At 32.7% G+C, this 16,574-nt stretch overlaps 1 protein-coding gene across 4 annotated transcripts in view; it reads right to left on the bottom strand.

The window, feature by feature from the left end:
* Positions 1 to 15,765: 15,765 nt before the first annotated feature.
* LOC149572386 (chromatin-remodeling complex subunit) overlaps positions 15,766 to 16,574 on the bottom strand; it is a 115,183-nt gene continuing 114,374 nt past the window's right edge. For all 4 annotated transcript variants that reach the window (XM_089813570.1, XM_089813568.1, XM_089813571.1 and 1 more), the window contains one exon: positions 15,766 to 16,193. In XM_089813570.1, coding sequence (XP_089669696.1) covers positions 16,062 to 16,193 — 132 coding nt within the window. In that variant the 3' untranslated portion in view covers positions 15,766 to 16,061. The remainder of the gene's footprint in view (positions 16,194 to 16,574) is intronic.

Consider the following 16,574-nt stretch of genomic DNA (forward strand, 5'->3'; position numbering starts at 1 on the left):
TGAATGAAGCTTAAAGGGAATGAAAATTGTTTTCATACATTTAAATCAGGATGTAATATTTATTCATAAGTATATACCTTGCAAGCACTTAAAATTGTTGTTATATGTGTTGCGGGAAAAGAAGAAGTTTATATTATGTGTATAGACGCACTTCCTGTATGCGATCCAAAGCTCGAATGTCATCAAGTGTGTCCAATGATGGGGAGAGACCTCTATGCAAGCAGAAGATCTGCAATGAAACAAAAGAAAAGAAAATTTTCTTATAGTAAGAACAAGTTTGTTGTGCTGCACAGGGTACCAACAAAATAGTGTATAATATCTTTTTCTTTACCTGGCTTTCAATTCAGCATGAGAGCCTTTAATAGAAAAGTCAAGTTGATAACATATTTAACAAGAGCTGCAAGGCAACATAGTTCCTGCGTAAGTCCAAGAAAATGTGTGAGGATTCACATAGATTTGCGTAAGTCCAAGAAGATGTGTGAGCATTGACATAGATTTTGTGAACATTTTCTATGTAATGAAGATTTTACTGCAAATGGAATGAACCTAGGGGTCGATTGGTAAACTGATTATTTGTATCAAATGGTGTAAAATTGAAACTAAAACCATTTCAACTGGCCACACCACTCATGGATTGTTCCTCCATATGTTATAATACTTTCATCATATATCACAAATATGAAATAGAATATGTAGCACACTGAAATAAAGCATTAAAAGATAGTGTCTAAATGTAATTAAATATATGGAACTGGTTATAAGAATTTGTACAAATCAATCAGAATGGGTTGAAATTAGTGCATCTTACTTCAATATTTCATGTAACACAGCCAAATCCAAAAGAAATCTCGCAAATAAACTACCTAAGATTTATAACCTTTATCTTCCAATATCCAATGGCTCCTTATAGGCGTTAATACAAAGAAGCCAACTGTCAAAAACTGTGGCAGTGATAAACATTTTGAAAAATAAAATTGTATTAGGTATAAATAAAAAACAGTGAAGAATGGTGTAGACTTGTAGCCAGAAGATAACACAGTGAAAATTGATGAGCTCTTTGTTATCACCCACCTCAAAGAAACGTGCATATCAACTCCAAGTGTCAAATGTTAGTTGTAAGTGCAACAATGCAAGTTTTCATCTGTGTAACTTGTTTTTCTGCTACAGTCAATGCTGATACATCCTGCTTTAACATAAATAGATTAGTCACCAAACAAATTATCAAGAGACCCTATGGTCATCGTCATGATTATTTGCTAAGCCAATTTCAACATCAAAGCCTCTAATATGAATATAGAGGATCATAACTAGATCCCATATGATTGTCATAGAGTGAGATCTGAAACATTGTGATTCAAAAAACATATACAATCTCTTCTAGAAACAACATCAAGTAAAATCTTGGATAGCAGAAAAATTGTTATGTATAACAGAAAGTTGTTTTTAATTCACCAAATAGAAGGATGTTTGCCAACGAATAGTTAATATATTTTGTTGCACTGACAAGTGTGGGCAGGAAATTCTTGGGTTGCTACTCCTAAAGTCGAATATGATGATGTTGAATGCCCTACCTCATGGAAAGTAAAATCCTATTGTGCATGTCTCCAAAGGCACCATTGGAATACATCTAATGATGTTATGAGATCTTAGCTCTTTGTATTGGGTACCATCTTTGAAATACTTGATCTCTTCTCATTCCTCAGCTGATCGAGACTGCAGCCACAGTACAAATAAGTAACCAACTATTTCTGAGTTTGATTCTGCTCTAAAGGAAAATGCCAGAACCACTTCTTTTTCTATTACTGCGTTTTTCTGCATGTAATCACTAGTTTGCCAAGTTGTTTGAAGTTTGAACCATGCTCCATATATGCCAAAGTAAAATAATCAAGTAGGATGCATGTGAGTGAGAGATAATTATGTAGAACCTAGATGTAGAATATAATTATGTGCATTCTCTTGCATTGATGTTTTCCTGTATCGTACATATTATTATTTTGAATTGTAATACTGATAGCATGTTCACCGTGTCTTTTCTCTGAATTTGAATATTTCTTTTCATGTTTCATTTGCCGCTTCTTTTCATAGTACCTCTGAGTTGTACTTGTTTACTTAGCAAGTTTTTAGGGTACTTGCTATTTTTAAAGTGATAAAACGTTAAGAGAGATTATGTTTAAGTTTTAGTTTGTTGGATAGCCATTACCATCTTAATTACCCTTTCTCACTACTCTTATTAATTGTTCTCTTCTTAGAGTGATAGAGCATGAATAATCATTTTGCAAGTGTCATACCCTCAACTATGGGACAACTTTCTACAAAATTTCCATGTACCACTAACACTTTCAAGTTATCCTATTTTTAGAAATTGTTTAATAGAAAAAGGTGTTTAGTACTTGAATTTAGACATACCTAGTAATGGAGACCAATGAATGACTGGAGACATACCTTAGCTTGCACACTATCTTTTTGCAATGGAGTGCCTAGTGCTTTCTTTGAAATCAACTCACTGCATTACAAATTGGAAGAGCCATACAAGTTTGAGATTCTTCATGCAAGCTGCACAAATTCATATTCTCACTACTAAATGGGAGATCTTAGGTTCAATTCCTAACTAGTCCATAAAAATATAACATAATGAATGTTGTCATGCCACACTTCTAGGTATATAAACAACTCAATGGTCCTTCTATTGCACAATTTGAATGTTACTTGATGTTAATATAAGAACAGATTAGAGCACTATATGGTTTTCATAAATGCAACTTTTGGTATTAATTTTTTAGCTAAGCTATCTATTGTAAAATAAAAAATTCAAGAGGAAGCTATATCCACATCAAGAGAAAGCTATTAAAAAACTATACTAAATAGTAGAAGCATATCTTTATACAATAATTACACTAAATTTGAATAGGTTAATAGTTGTTTAGTACATATAAGAAATATAAAATGCTTAATACATGTGGCAAAAGAAAAAATGCAGTTAATGCCTCTTAGCCATTTAGAATTCTGAAGTTTACAATTATTGAAAGGCATGTATTGAAGGAGGAATGCCAATTTTCTTACATAGAATAAATAATGGTAAGGTTCCAAAATGGAGAGGAAACTGAGGTTTGTGCTTCAACTCAAAGGAAGGGGGCCTAGATGATTAAGGTATAAGTCCATCATGAGTTAAATCTAGCTTTTATGGACAATATCGTACCTGACCTAGAATATAAAAATCATACAAAAATCCATACAAAAATCTAAAAAATGGTTCTTTGTGATATATAAAATCTTGACATATTCTACTTCAATATCACCAGTCTAATGGAGTTGTACCACTACCGATCTCCTTGGTACAATACCTGCATTCTATAAAATAAATCTGTATGGAAGAGTATGCTATTACGATGTTGTCTTTTCACTTGATTTACATTCAATTTGATGCCTATTGAAAGGATTTGTTGTGTATAATAAATATCTCTTTCTATGAATGTGAATCAGTTTTCTGTCACTTTCTTCAGTTTTTGCTGAGAATGAGTCGTTCTCTTACTCTTTGCTTGGTCTATTCGTTGTGTTAAATTCTATTTTTGTGGGTATCAATAAACGTTTAGAAATATTTAAGCATATATGTAGGAGATGGTTATAGTTAGTAGTAATATTAAGGATTTCAGGAGAACTGAATAAGCCCTAATTCGAAGATAACTTGATAGAATGTCCATAGTTGTGTCGTTGAACCAGACAAAATCTTGTTATTAGTGATTCCTGTAAGGTGTTAGCTAATATAAATATCTATTTCAAATACAAAAATCTTGTTATTAGTGTGCCTTCACTTCCAATGTTATGCGAAAGGCTATCCTGCAATGCGCGCGCCTTTCCTTTCAGAAGAACCCTGTGTCGCGCGATTTCATTCAAATGAGGGTTTTTGGCTCTCTCTTTTTCTCTTATATCTCGCTGGCGTCGCAATTGCGATGACATCAAGCTAAAATTGAAAAAAAAAAGCTAAAACCACATTACCTTTTCTTGCCGTCGCAAATTGACTCCTAATGTATTAGTGTCATGAGGAAATAATATCATAGAAGGAACACAAGCTAACTAAGGAAGATGAAAAACAAAGGCAAAACATCAACCCCCCATGACACTTTAATCAAAGTACTACATGTATAATAAGGCACAAGATATAATGAATCCCAAGAATATAGTAATCTACATGAGTGTCCTCAGATGATACTACTTGAATCAAAAGGCAAAACAAGGAAAAATAACTGAAACAAAAATACAAGTGCAATAGGGCACTATATCTCAATGCATTTGCAAAAATGCATACTATAGATGTCTACAAAGATCAAAAGAGACATAAGGTTGATACAACATATAGTACAACACATGACAAATCATCTAAAGCAACAAAATTGATCCCTAGACCTAAAACAACCAAGATATCCACCAGAATATAAAAAAATGCAAAAAACTGAATAGAAAGTGCCTAAAATAGAATTTGAAAAAATAACTAGCATCATTAAAAGGGAGTATAGAAAGACCTTCCCAACGATATAAATAATTCTCAAATTAGGCATCAGATGCTCAAGATATATATATCAAAGTGAAAAATAGAAATCCAGACTTTGATAGCTTAAAAAACCATAAAAAGGCATCAAGACTAGAAAATACATATACCATAGCAATGGGCAGAGAACCAACTTTTTGGTGATATCTCATTTGTGGAAACGGAGTCCATATGCTCGAGATATGAGAAAATATGTGAAGGTATGTCGAAATAAAGCTAGGAGGGCTTGCAGGCTATGTTGATGCAGTGCTAACATGATGCTAACATTAGCGAATGGTGGGCATAAACTTGATGGACAAATGGTCATCGAGGCAAAAAAAGGCCTGAAAAATGACCCCTATCGGAAAAAAATTCAGTATGTCAAAATCAATAGGGTCGGTGCCCAAAAAAAATTTCTAATGGCTAATGAAGATGCCACATGTCTAACAGGGAAACCCCCAAAAAACATTGACAAAAAAAACCAATAAAAGGGCCAAACCACCCAAGAGGAGAACAAAACCTTCTTGATATGGCATAGGAAAACCACCGTCTAGAAAACCACGGTTAGAAAAGGCTTAAAACTACCTCTCAAGAGCCAAAACCACCTACACAAATGCAAAATTACAAAATGCACAAAGAAATTGCTAGCAGGGGTATAAAAAGGACCCATCCTGCTTGTGTGAACGCGCATGGAAAAGTGCATGGGGAAAAATGTGTGGGAGATATTGGTCAACACCCAAAGCATGGGGGCCAAGAAACCACATTCCATTGGTGGGAGTTGGACCTACAATGTCAGGTTCTTACTGTAGAGGCACATAGAGAAGGAACCACAATCGGTACATGGTGGCTAGAACCAATGGCACAGGCCTAAAATATCCCCACAAAATCTGCCAAAAAAGAAGGTGAGCACTTAGGCCAATGCCCAAAAATGATGCCAAAACAAGTAGCGCGAGGCTCAAAACAAGTCATTCCACCCAAAAATCCACTAAGCATGTCAAATAAATTTGACATGTGTGCCATAAAAATTGCACATCAATAACAATGTGTCCTCCGATCACAATATAACTAAGTGTGGCAATAAATACACCCATAATGTGACTCAAAGCATAGAGAAAAAGGCACAACCGACTGAATCGGATGACAGAGGGAAAAATTACAACTATATCCACTGTTATCACCTGTAACTATTCTTGGAGGCAAAACCGCCTAAAGTACACAAACCGCACCCAAGAAATATCTATCCCCAAAAATAATGCAAATCTATACATAAAAATAAAGAGCCCAACACTTGGAAAAGCTGCCAAAAAAGATGGCAGAGGGACGACCTACAAAGTGTGGGGGCTTGAGATAAGAAGGTGCACAAAGCAGGTGCCTATGGAGGATATACAAGACCTGCCTAGGGACAGTGAGTACAGGTTCATGGGACTCAGCAATAGCCCCCATAACAAGATGTCGCGCTTTTTTTTTCAAAAAAAAAAATCTTGGAAAAATTGCTTTTCAATATACTTTGCATGCACATGAATAGAGCACTTTTCTTATTGGAAAAAAAAATTGTATATTTTTTTTATAATAAAAATTATGTTTTGCATGCCCAATGTCATACAAATTTAGGCTAAAAAAATTGCCTCAAATTTCAATAACGTCTGAATTGGACATATTTTATATGGAAATGGGAGTTTTTGGACACTTTGAGTGCAATGGTGATGTTTGTTTATGCTCCAAGTGACTAGAAGCAAGGGTCCCCTCAAAATCCAATACAAAACACCTCTAAAAACTGAAACTCTTTTAAAGAAGAAAGATAGATTTGGAAACCAAACCAAACCTCTCATAAATAGAACAAGGGCATGAAGATCTAGAGCTCTGGTACCATGTTGAAGTTGATGAAAGATCAACCCCACAGCTCCCAAGAATCACTTGCATGCAAACACCTGCCACAGAAGAGAGGAGCAAACGATGGAGGTTGGACTTCACAGATCCATAGAGGAGACATTGCAATTGAATCAAACAAAAAATATTGAGTGAATGGATAATTAAAAAGAAATCAATCATAATAAAAGAAAATCAAAACCCTAAAAGGTAACTAACCTAGGTTGCATGATAATAATTATTGAAAGAATTAATTATTATATGCCCAAAGTTTAGCTTAAGCAAACTAAAGATAATACGAAAATATCTTATTACTCTAACAATAACGTATTCCAATTGAATCATATAATTGAATTCAATTAATCCATACATTGATCTAGTTGATCATATTGTATTGCACAACTCATTCTTATCATGTTATTTCTCTCTCTTTTGCATTGTTCGTTGAACTGTAGATCTTGGCATATTATCTTAGGCAAATCTTACATTGTGTTATAGAAATTCTTACAATTTTTCATAGCAATCTTCTCTCCTTTCAACTTGAGCAATTAAGCAAATGACAATGCATCCATATTGTCTTGGTAAAGTTTAAAAGAAGATATTCTTGTTGTATTATATTGCACTTTCATTAAGGGCCCATTTGGCAACGGGAATACGAGTGGAATAGGCATATGTAAATTCTTAAAATTTCAAATTCTTTGTTTGGGTGGACCAAAATGGATTGGGAATAGGGATACGTATTCCAATTTTGGCCAAAAAAAAAAGCATTTTCTATTCCACCTAAATACTTAGAATTAGAATACATATTCCTATTCCAAATTTTTTTTTTTTTTTCAGAAAATGAAATATTTTCGGGTCCGTGCTCAAGGTTTCATGCATTGTTTGGTCTTAGTCATTTTCTTTTGCATCAAGCCAAAGAATTTTTCATGGGCTTGTTCTCTCAGCCATGTCAACCATTTCCTGCAATGTGTCATAGTGATATTCATCCATAATCAGTCTGTGTTTCCATGACAATTCGAGATTCATTCCTATGACCGTGCCTTGTCAAATAAAAATCACATATTTACAAAATGTGTTGCAAAACACGTATAGATTCACCAAGATGACAAAGTATTTCTTTGTGAGATCCCCTCAATCATTTAAATTGATGTCAGACACAGGTTCAAGAGCATCATCAAATTTCTCGGTTCAAAAATTTAATTTTTCTAACCAAATAGAGAATAGGAACATATTCTCATTTTGTATTCTAGAATAACAAATCAGGAATATGTATTCCTATTCTCATATTCTTATTCCCATAGCCAAACAGACCCTAAGGGAATAGGCCTTTTCTCTTAGAAATAATGATCGGATTGTTTAACAATCCAAAATTCTTACGCCGTTAAATACTAACAACAATGTCATGAAAATTTGGTGCTAGCATTAGAGATGTTGCCCAAAATGGGTGTCTTATGCCACAAAGCCAAGTAGGTCATTGGAATTTCACGTGTATTATGCTGCAAAGCCCAAGTTGGTCACTTGGAACTCTCCAAAATGGTGTTGTAGTCTAAGAATATGATATGACGGGAGAAATGAATGTGTCAAAAATAGCGTGGTCATGAGATTTTGAAATGAACGATTAGTCATTAGGCCACGTTGGTTCGTTCTACCCCTACGAATGAAAATTGCATAAACGGTATATAACTATCAGATTAATAAAGCAATGTCAATCGAATTGAACCCCCCAAAAACTAGAATTTTAAATTAACAGGTGATTAATTCACCATTGAAGGAGAATAAAATACACAAGCCCATATAAATATCGTCTCAGCTCAAGCATTGGACGAAGAAATTAGGATCTGAATAAGCAGTAGAGTTGTATAATTATGCTAGGTTTATGGGATTTCAAAATGCCTGAATTTCATGTGGAATCAATTGAAATTTTGTGTTATCTAACCGGTTTAAACAATACCCAAGAATATTTACCAGATTCAATTCATGTTCTATACTTTTTAACACTTATATCGTCTTTAAATTTACTATTTTTGGCAGCAATTTTTGTTGTGGGAATTGCAATATGTCCGGTAAGTTCACTGTTTGTTTTGATTATGTTGAGCCTCATTTTGATAGCTATGGGAATGGTTCTATTTGTGACCATTTCGGGCCTCGTTTTTACAAGTGTCTTTGGATTGATAGTGATTTTGGATGCTAGATGGCTGGTTTTTGTTTTAATGGTACAAATTCTGGATAAGTCCAAATATAGTATGTGAATAAAAAGCATCCTTCAGATTCGAACAAAATAGACAATAAGCTTGTTGTTATTATTCATACTTCATTATGCATCTTGTCAAAACCATATCCCATGGTTGGACCCACAGAAGCACAATCCACCTTGAAAAAACTGAAAATAAATGGTAGTATGAGCCTCCACATACTAGCTAATATAATAGAGATGAGTACGAGAAAGAGGAATAATTGTATGAGGAGTAAGGGTGATAAAATGAGAATCCATTGAATAGATGTGGTCCCTCTGCTGCTCCAGTACAGCCCAGTAAACATGCCACACCCCTTGAAGAAGGGGATCAAACACAATATTTTGCATCCACTCCCCAACACAACTAAGCCACAGAGGGAAGAAGGTTGACTAGCAGGGCTGTCTTATGTTTTTTACCGACCTGACATTAAGTGATTGACCACGTTAGGAGCGCATGAAAATTTCTAAACAAAAATTCTCCTAAATCAAATGCATACATTTAATAGCAAGTGTGTAATATTCTACTAATATTTCTCTCTCAACTGCAAGAAAAAGAAATCTATTTGAGTTTAATTCAATCTCAAATGGGTGTTTGACAACATTACCCAATCAGAAAACATCCATTTCACCCAAATTACCAGTTGCTTAGGTTTGGAATTTTCTATGGAGAGATGCCTTTTGATTGCCTCTATTTAGGCATCCTTGACAATCTTTGGCACAGTAGCTTCAATTTATTTATTTATTTTAATAAAAAAGGAATAAAAATTAATTGAACAAGTCAGATGTAAAAGAAAAAATAGATTTTATCAACAATGTATACATGAGTGTTTGCATTCTTCTAAACTGTGTGTTAGATCTGCTGAAATGATTTAGTTAAAAAAAATCATAAATAATATTTAATTAATTTTAGTTATCTTTTAATAAGATTATTGGTTGGATTATATTTATTATTATTTAGATGATATATAAATTTTAATTTCTTTTTTATAAATATTTTTTCTAATATTAAAATTTATATTATAAATTAAAATATCATCTTGAAGATATATATATATATATATATATATATATATAGGTATTTGTGTTGTAAAATAATAGGTTTAATCTTTATTTGATGTAATTCATTTTAGTACATATTTCTAATATTCTTATCATCCTTTTGATTATAAATTATTTTAGAATAAACTATAAAATGATATACAACCTTTGAAATAAAGTAATCATGGAAAGATTAAAAATATTAGCATATAAAGGAAAAATGCTAGGCAAATGCAGTTCACTTTTTTGTGTAACTATTCTAAGTTTATGTCACAATACCAATTGAAAATTATTCAAAAATTAGAATTATGATAACATTATTGTTTATTATCACTACATCTAGAATGTATAACAAAACTTTTATTATTCATAATTTAATATTTTTTCAGAAAAAAAGAAAAAAATTATTTTACAATAAAATTAGTAATGAATGGCCTTTTAAATTTTGACTTACAAATGAAATTATTTTCCCATGTCCAAAGCACTCTCTTAAGTAGATTTGGACTTAAAGAAATGTCATTTTGTTGAGAAAAATGAAGTTGTGTGAGTCTAAAATTGTTTTAGGCTTTGTGATGTAGTCTTACCATTGCACATTGATTGATGTTTAACATTCAATTTTGTGAGTGTTATATCGCATCAATAACCATTTAATAGCATGCATATCAATTATTATGATAATAGAATATTGAAAGATTAAATTGATTTATAAAAGGGATATAACGAACCTTGGAGAAATGAATCTACTGAGTTTGTTAACAAATATTGAATCAAAGTATAGTTTTAAATCAATAACCTCTCTGAAACTGCAAATTAAGGTAAGAATGGAATTACCAAGAATTGTCAATTGATAATATGTAACTGATCAAGATAGAAAGAGGTTAATTGGTTCGTGCTTATTTTATTTTACAAACCTAGTTGCATTCTAAGGGCAATTGGAAGTGTTATTGATCCTTGTCCTTTAAAATTTAATTAGGAATGACTTTAAAAGGTTTTTTCTAATGGATCTTTTTCCTTTTATAAAATTATGAGACGTGGTAAATTTGATTTGGAGTTTGAAACTCTATCATGCATAGTTATAGCAAATTTGCCCTTTTGAGTTGTTTTCTTTCTATATCTTTGTAATTCACGCATTGTTGGGAACATAAATTTTTATTTATGGTATATATAGCCTTATCTTCATATTATTCATCATATAATATTGTTATTTTTCATGTTTCAAGATGTACTAAAGTTCTCTATACCACATTCATATTGTGATCCCAATTAGACTTTGCTCAAAGAATTATTGATTTCCACCCCTTTTAAGAGGATAGAGGTAGGAATAGTGTAGGTATAAAATAACTTGAATTTTCAATTATAGGGAAAAATGAGGAATCTTTAAAGGAGATCAGATTTCCACAATCCATGATAGTTATATGGTGCTTAGCTTTTGGATTAGATTGTGTTGCAATTTTACCATCAACATTTCGAATCACACTACGTGATCCATCATCGGGATGAGAGAGCAAGAGATGTAAAACAATGTAAACAATGAGGAATCTTGCCTATAAATCTAATGACATGGAAAATAAAATGTAATTATTTAGTATGTATAAAACAATAAAAATTAAGTTATTCCACCAAAATTTATAACAAAAAAAAACTATGACCACAATATCTACATAACAATACAATGACATCATTTAAGATATCTAATACTATTGACGTAACCCTTGCATCCCCTTGAAGATACAAGTGCTAGTTAATATCAATCTTTTAAATAGCTCCTATGTGCCATTCTTAAGTATTTCTAGCTTACAAAGATTAAATGAATAAATTGCAATTTTGCATATCCATTTTATCGATTAAAAGTTGTATGCTAGTTTAGTTTAATCTCTTTTTATAGTTCCTCGAGAAGGGAAATCTCCATTATGCTTTATGATAATTGAAATGCTTCTTGATGTATGATTCTCAAAGTATTATCCACGAGGGAACCAAAAGAATGTCATCTCATTATTGGATACCCAATTACTCATATCTTACCATTGCATATTGATTGATGTTTAACATTCAGTTTTGTGAGTGCTATATGGCATCAATAGCCATTTAATCTCATGTGTGTCAATTATTATGATAACAGAATCTTGAAAGATCAAACTAATTCATAACAAGGATATAACCAAACTTGGAGAAATGAAACTACTAAGTTTGTTAACAAATATTGAATCAAAGAACAGTTTTGAATCAACAACCTCTCTGAAACCGCAACTTAAGGCGGAATGAATTACCAAGGATTGTCAATTGATAATATGTAACTGATCAAGATAGAAAGAGGTTACTTGGTTCTAGCTTATTTTATTTTACAAACCTAGGTGTATTCTAAGAGCAATTGGAATTGTTGTTGATCCATGTCCTTGAAAATGAAATTGGGAATGACTTAAAAAGGTTATTTCTAATGGATCTTTTTCCTTTATATAATTATGAGACATGGTAAATTTGATTTGGAGATTGAAACTCTATCATGCATAGTTACAGCAAATTTGCCCTTTTGAGTTTTTTTCTTTATATATCTTTGTAATTCACACATCGTTGGGAACCTCAATTTTTATTGCACTTCTATGAATGTTTAAGAATCTGACTTATTGTTTATATCAATATATCATGGTAAACTTGACGATCTAGTAGGGATCTATCTATATCTTCACAAATCTAGATTCATAATACAAGTATGTGTACCTTAAGAATTATGCTTAACAATTTGATCATTTGTAGAAATGCTCAATAGTCATATCTCTCAAATTTCTATAATTAGTAAAATTTGTATTACTCAAGGAGTTATCGTCTGTGGAATAATACTTAATCAATAATCTATCCACAATGATAGCTCGAAAGTTTTAAAAAGTTATAATTCTCAAGAATGATGAAGGATCCTTTGATCAAGTGAAACTAGAACTTAATAAGAATGTGGCAATATGTCTTCAATAAGAATGTTATATTTTCTTGAAATTCTAGATCAAGCCTGAACATTTTTAATTGTGGCTACATATTGAAAGGGATTCCATTTAATCATAGGAAAGGAAAATAGCTGACTTTAAAATGTCAATTATGCTTTTATGTTATAGTAACAATAAACTAGTGGAAATGAAATTTTTGCAGATTGGTTGTTAACCTTGGACACTAGAAAGGTCTTGCTTATGACATTGTGTATCACTCTTGGGCCAATTAACACTTTGTCTTGCCTAGAATGGACAATAAGTCTTGAATGGGTCATATAGGCATTAAAGAGGCTAAAGGTCAATGAAACATGTTTAGTAGTGACATTGATTGCACAAGGATTTGTGTTTGTACTTGAAAACCTTGACCAAGGTGATACTACATTACAAATAGTGATTGTCAAATGGCGAAAAAAATTGAAGCCGTGTTCACATGCCCTTGGGAAGGTTTGAGATACTTCCATGTGGAAGTTGAGTATATTAAGTTATGATCAAAAGATTGAGTTGGGTCATAAAAAATCTTTGATGATAATCTATTTCCCTTTAGTGAGATACTTCCATGTGGAAGTTGAGTATATTAGGTTATGATCAAAAGATTGAGTTGGGTCATAAAAAATCTTTGATGATAATCTATTTCCCTTTAGTGGTTAGAAACTATCTTTGATGATACAAGTTTAGGATTTATGTATTCTAATTTGGAAGTTAATTATGTCATTCCATTCCTTAATATTATTATGTTAGTTCCCTTTCATGTTGCAGTTGAATGAAATTTCTTACTAATTTTTTTAATTAAGGCAAAACCAAGTTTTAAAGGGACCCAAAACCATTTACATAGTCATTACAAAGTATATCAACAAAGATCCCCAACATGAAACAAATAGACAAAAAAACATGACAAGCAACAAGACAAAGAAAACATGTCCTTGGCAAAACAACTAGCATAAAGCCGACAAAATAAAACTTGCAAAAAGAAAATGGATAAGATTAACCCAATTTTTCAAGGTCAACAACCTCCTCCTCAAGTTGGTTCATCCTTTGAGCGACATTTTTCAACTTTATGATGCACCAGGGAACATAAGGGATCTTCTTCTTCATACTAGCTCTAATTATTTTACTTGGTCCCATAGTCTCACTACCAGTCGCTTCTCTCTTCAAATTCAACAACAAATCTTTCTTGGTGTAAATTCTCCATATAAGCCACCAAAGCTTTCATTTTATCAATAGAGATTTGACAATCTTGTTGCTTTGATCCATGATTTTCCTAAAAGTGGGGTTAGTCTTGATATTACTCGGAGTCACTTCCTCCAACTTCTTATCATATATTTTCCTATTTTTATCCGCGGCCTTCATATTCTTCTTGAGACAAACCATCATTACATTTTTCTCCTCCTGAGTCCAAAGAGCGCAAACCAAAGGGTCAACCCTAGCAAGAGAAAGATCATCAAGAGTTGTTTGCATAGGAACTTTCTTTCCCTCATTAAGTTGCATTTCCTCAAAATAGGACGTAGTGTGGTACTTCAAGTGGAGGCTCTTAAATTTCATTGAAAACCCATCCAATAAGTTTGAGAAAATTAAAAAGAATTGCATTTAGTAGTTTGCAACACACCAAATGCAATTTCCTTCTTGGCCTCAAAATCATTGAGACTTTTTCCTCCCTTCTCAAAGAAATACGAACATTGTGGCTGATGGAACTTTCATAATCAACTAAAAAATGGATTTTACCTCTCTTTATCCCTCTTTCCAATCTTGTTGCCCTTCACAACAAACCCTTTTCCTATGTTAGTATCTCTAACCACTCTATTTTTATAGAAGAGGATGAAGCCACATGAACTTCCTTCAAATCTTCGCCCTTACGAGCACCTACAACCTTCTATCTTGGAATAAATTGAGCATTTTTAGCTAGACGGGGAGGGGCCACATCTTTATCCCCCATCTCACCCCTCTTTCTCCTCCAAACTTAACTTTGTAAGAATCAACAACCTTCTTCATAGAGCTGAACTTAGATTTTTTGGTCGGATGGGGAGGGGCCTCATTATCCTCCTCTGTCTCCCAACCATATTCACCCCACCGGACCTTTCAAACCCTTCACCCCTTCACCTTCAACAAGTGAGAAATCTAGAAGGGATCTCAAAAGCCCCAGTTCCCAACCATATTCACCCCACCAGACCTTTCAAACCCTTCACCCCCTTCACCTTCAGCAAGTGAGAAATCTAGAAGGGGTCTCAAAAGCCCTAGCCCTAAAGTGCTCAAGATGAGCAAAATAAAAATAAGACAAGTAATAGAATGAATAGGATAAAATCCGATTCATGGGAAGTTGAATTTGTTGTTGAATTTCATATTAAAACATATTTCCTTTCCTCGTTAAAAAGTTAATTTTTCTATTTAGTAAAAGTTACTATATTATATATGTTTATAAAAAATTATGCCTGTTTCATAATCGAGAAAGTGATACTTTCCCCATCTTTCGATTCAGAAAGACTCGTAGATGAAACCACCTTTTGAAATGTAGACACAAATCAAATATGTAAACCCTGCAGATAGACTCGGCTGGAATAATGCATACAATAGTTTGTGAGAATTCCGAAATAAGTCTCTATTCCTCTATACGTGAGGTTGGATGTTGAGATCCCTTTAAATTATATATGTACAATGCAATGGCCATGAATCACATAAAGTAGAAAGCATCATTTTTGTCGAGATAGAGAACCCCCTTGATCTCCTATTCAACAAACGGCCCACCACCATGTTTTGACCTTCGTCCAAAGACAATTAACGTACAGATACTAAAGCATGAATCTTATGCTTGTATCTCATATATTTAGAATAAGATTACTGCATTTTCCATGAAAAAACTAATTTGTCAGAAAGAAACTTTTAACATACTGTAAATCAAAACAAAATAATTTGAGAACAATACATTTGCTCCATTTTTAGTAATTACTGAATTCAAATTAGTGGTAGTTATAGATATTTTCAATCATTTAAAAAAAGTCTAATGTTTTATTTTTATGAACATCACCTAGATATAATGAGTGCTAAGTAGTTCATTCATTCTCATAAAAGATAAAAAATTGTAAACCGCTCACTCCTCATGAAACACGGGTCAATAAATTCAATTCGAAAACCCACACAGCTGAAAAACCTGATAACTATATCACAATTTTTTACCATATTACAAGACAAACTGCATAAGTGAATGTCATGAAATTCCATTAATGATTGAAGAGGGAAGAAATCAAGAGGCATCATAAAGGCAACATCTACAAATGTCGTTTCGTATCTCACGATTCAACCATCGAAGTGCATTTACCTTGACACTTCCCAAGATAATGTCTAAAATCAAATATTTATTACATTCTTCTGTACGATGGGCATTTATTAAGAACTTCTACACAGAAGAATCACCATTGCACTATACGGATAGTCACAATTATTTCAGTACAACGGCAGCATTTCTAAGACCCAGATATCCTTGAATATGATCATGGGAAAGGTATCTTACACGTTTAAAAACATCAATATTGGCATATCGAAGTTTGGTTCTAGGATCTGTATATGGTGCCTGCATAATAAAAAGAATATTCAAACCCATTATCACAACAAATCACATCGTCACTTTCCGCTGTAAATGCAAATTATCAAACTATGTTTACAACATAGCTCAAATGGGTTTCTCAAATTAATTAGTACTACAGCTATACATCACGTGTGGAACAGATTTTAAAATTATGATATTGAAAAAAAATCATTATTGAGAATTCACCCTTATCATCAAATAACTCAGTAGATTATATTAGAAAAGTTCCAAACTCACATACATGTTTTTCCTTAATGGATAACAAAGTTGAGATCCAATACCTTTGAATGCCTCTGCAATGTCTTTTATAAAAAAAATTATATAATTAATTTAAAGAAATAAATTAAATTAGAGACCGTCACTTAA

Source organism: Cupressus sempervirens, chromosome 2 (assembly GCF_028749045.1).
Source record: "Cupressus sempervirens isolate cs-2001-9-10 chromosome 2, ASM2874904v1, whole genome shotgun sequence".
Taxonomy (NCBI): domain Eukaryota; kingdom Viridiplantae; phylum Streptophyta; class Pinopsida; order Cupressales; family Cupressaceae; genus Cupressus; species Cupressus sempervirens.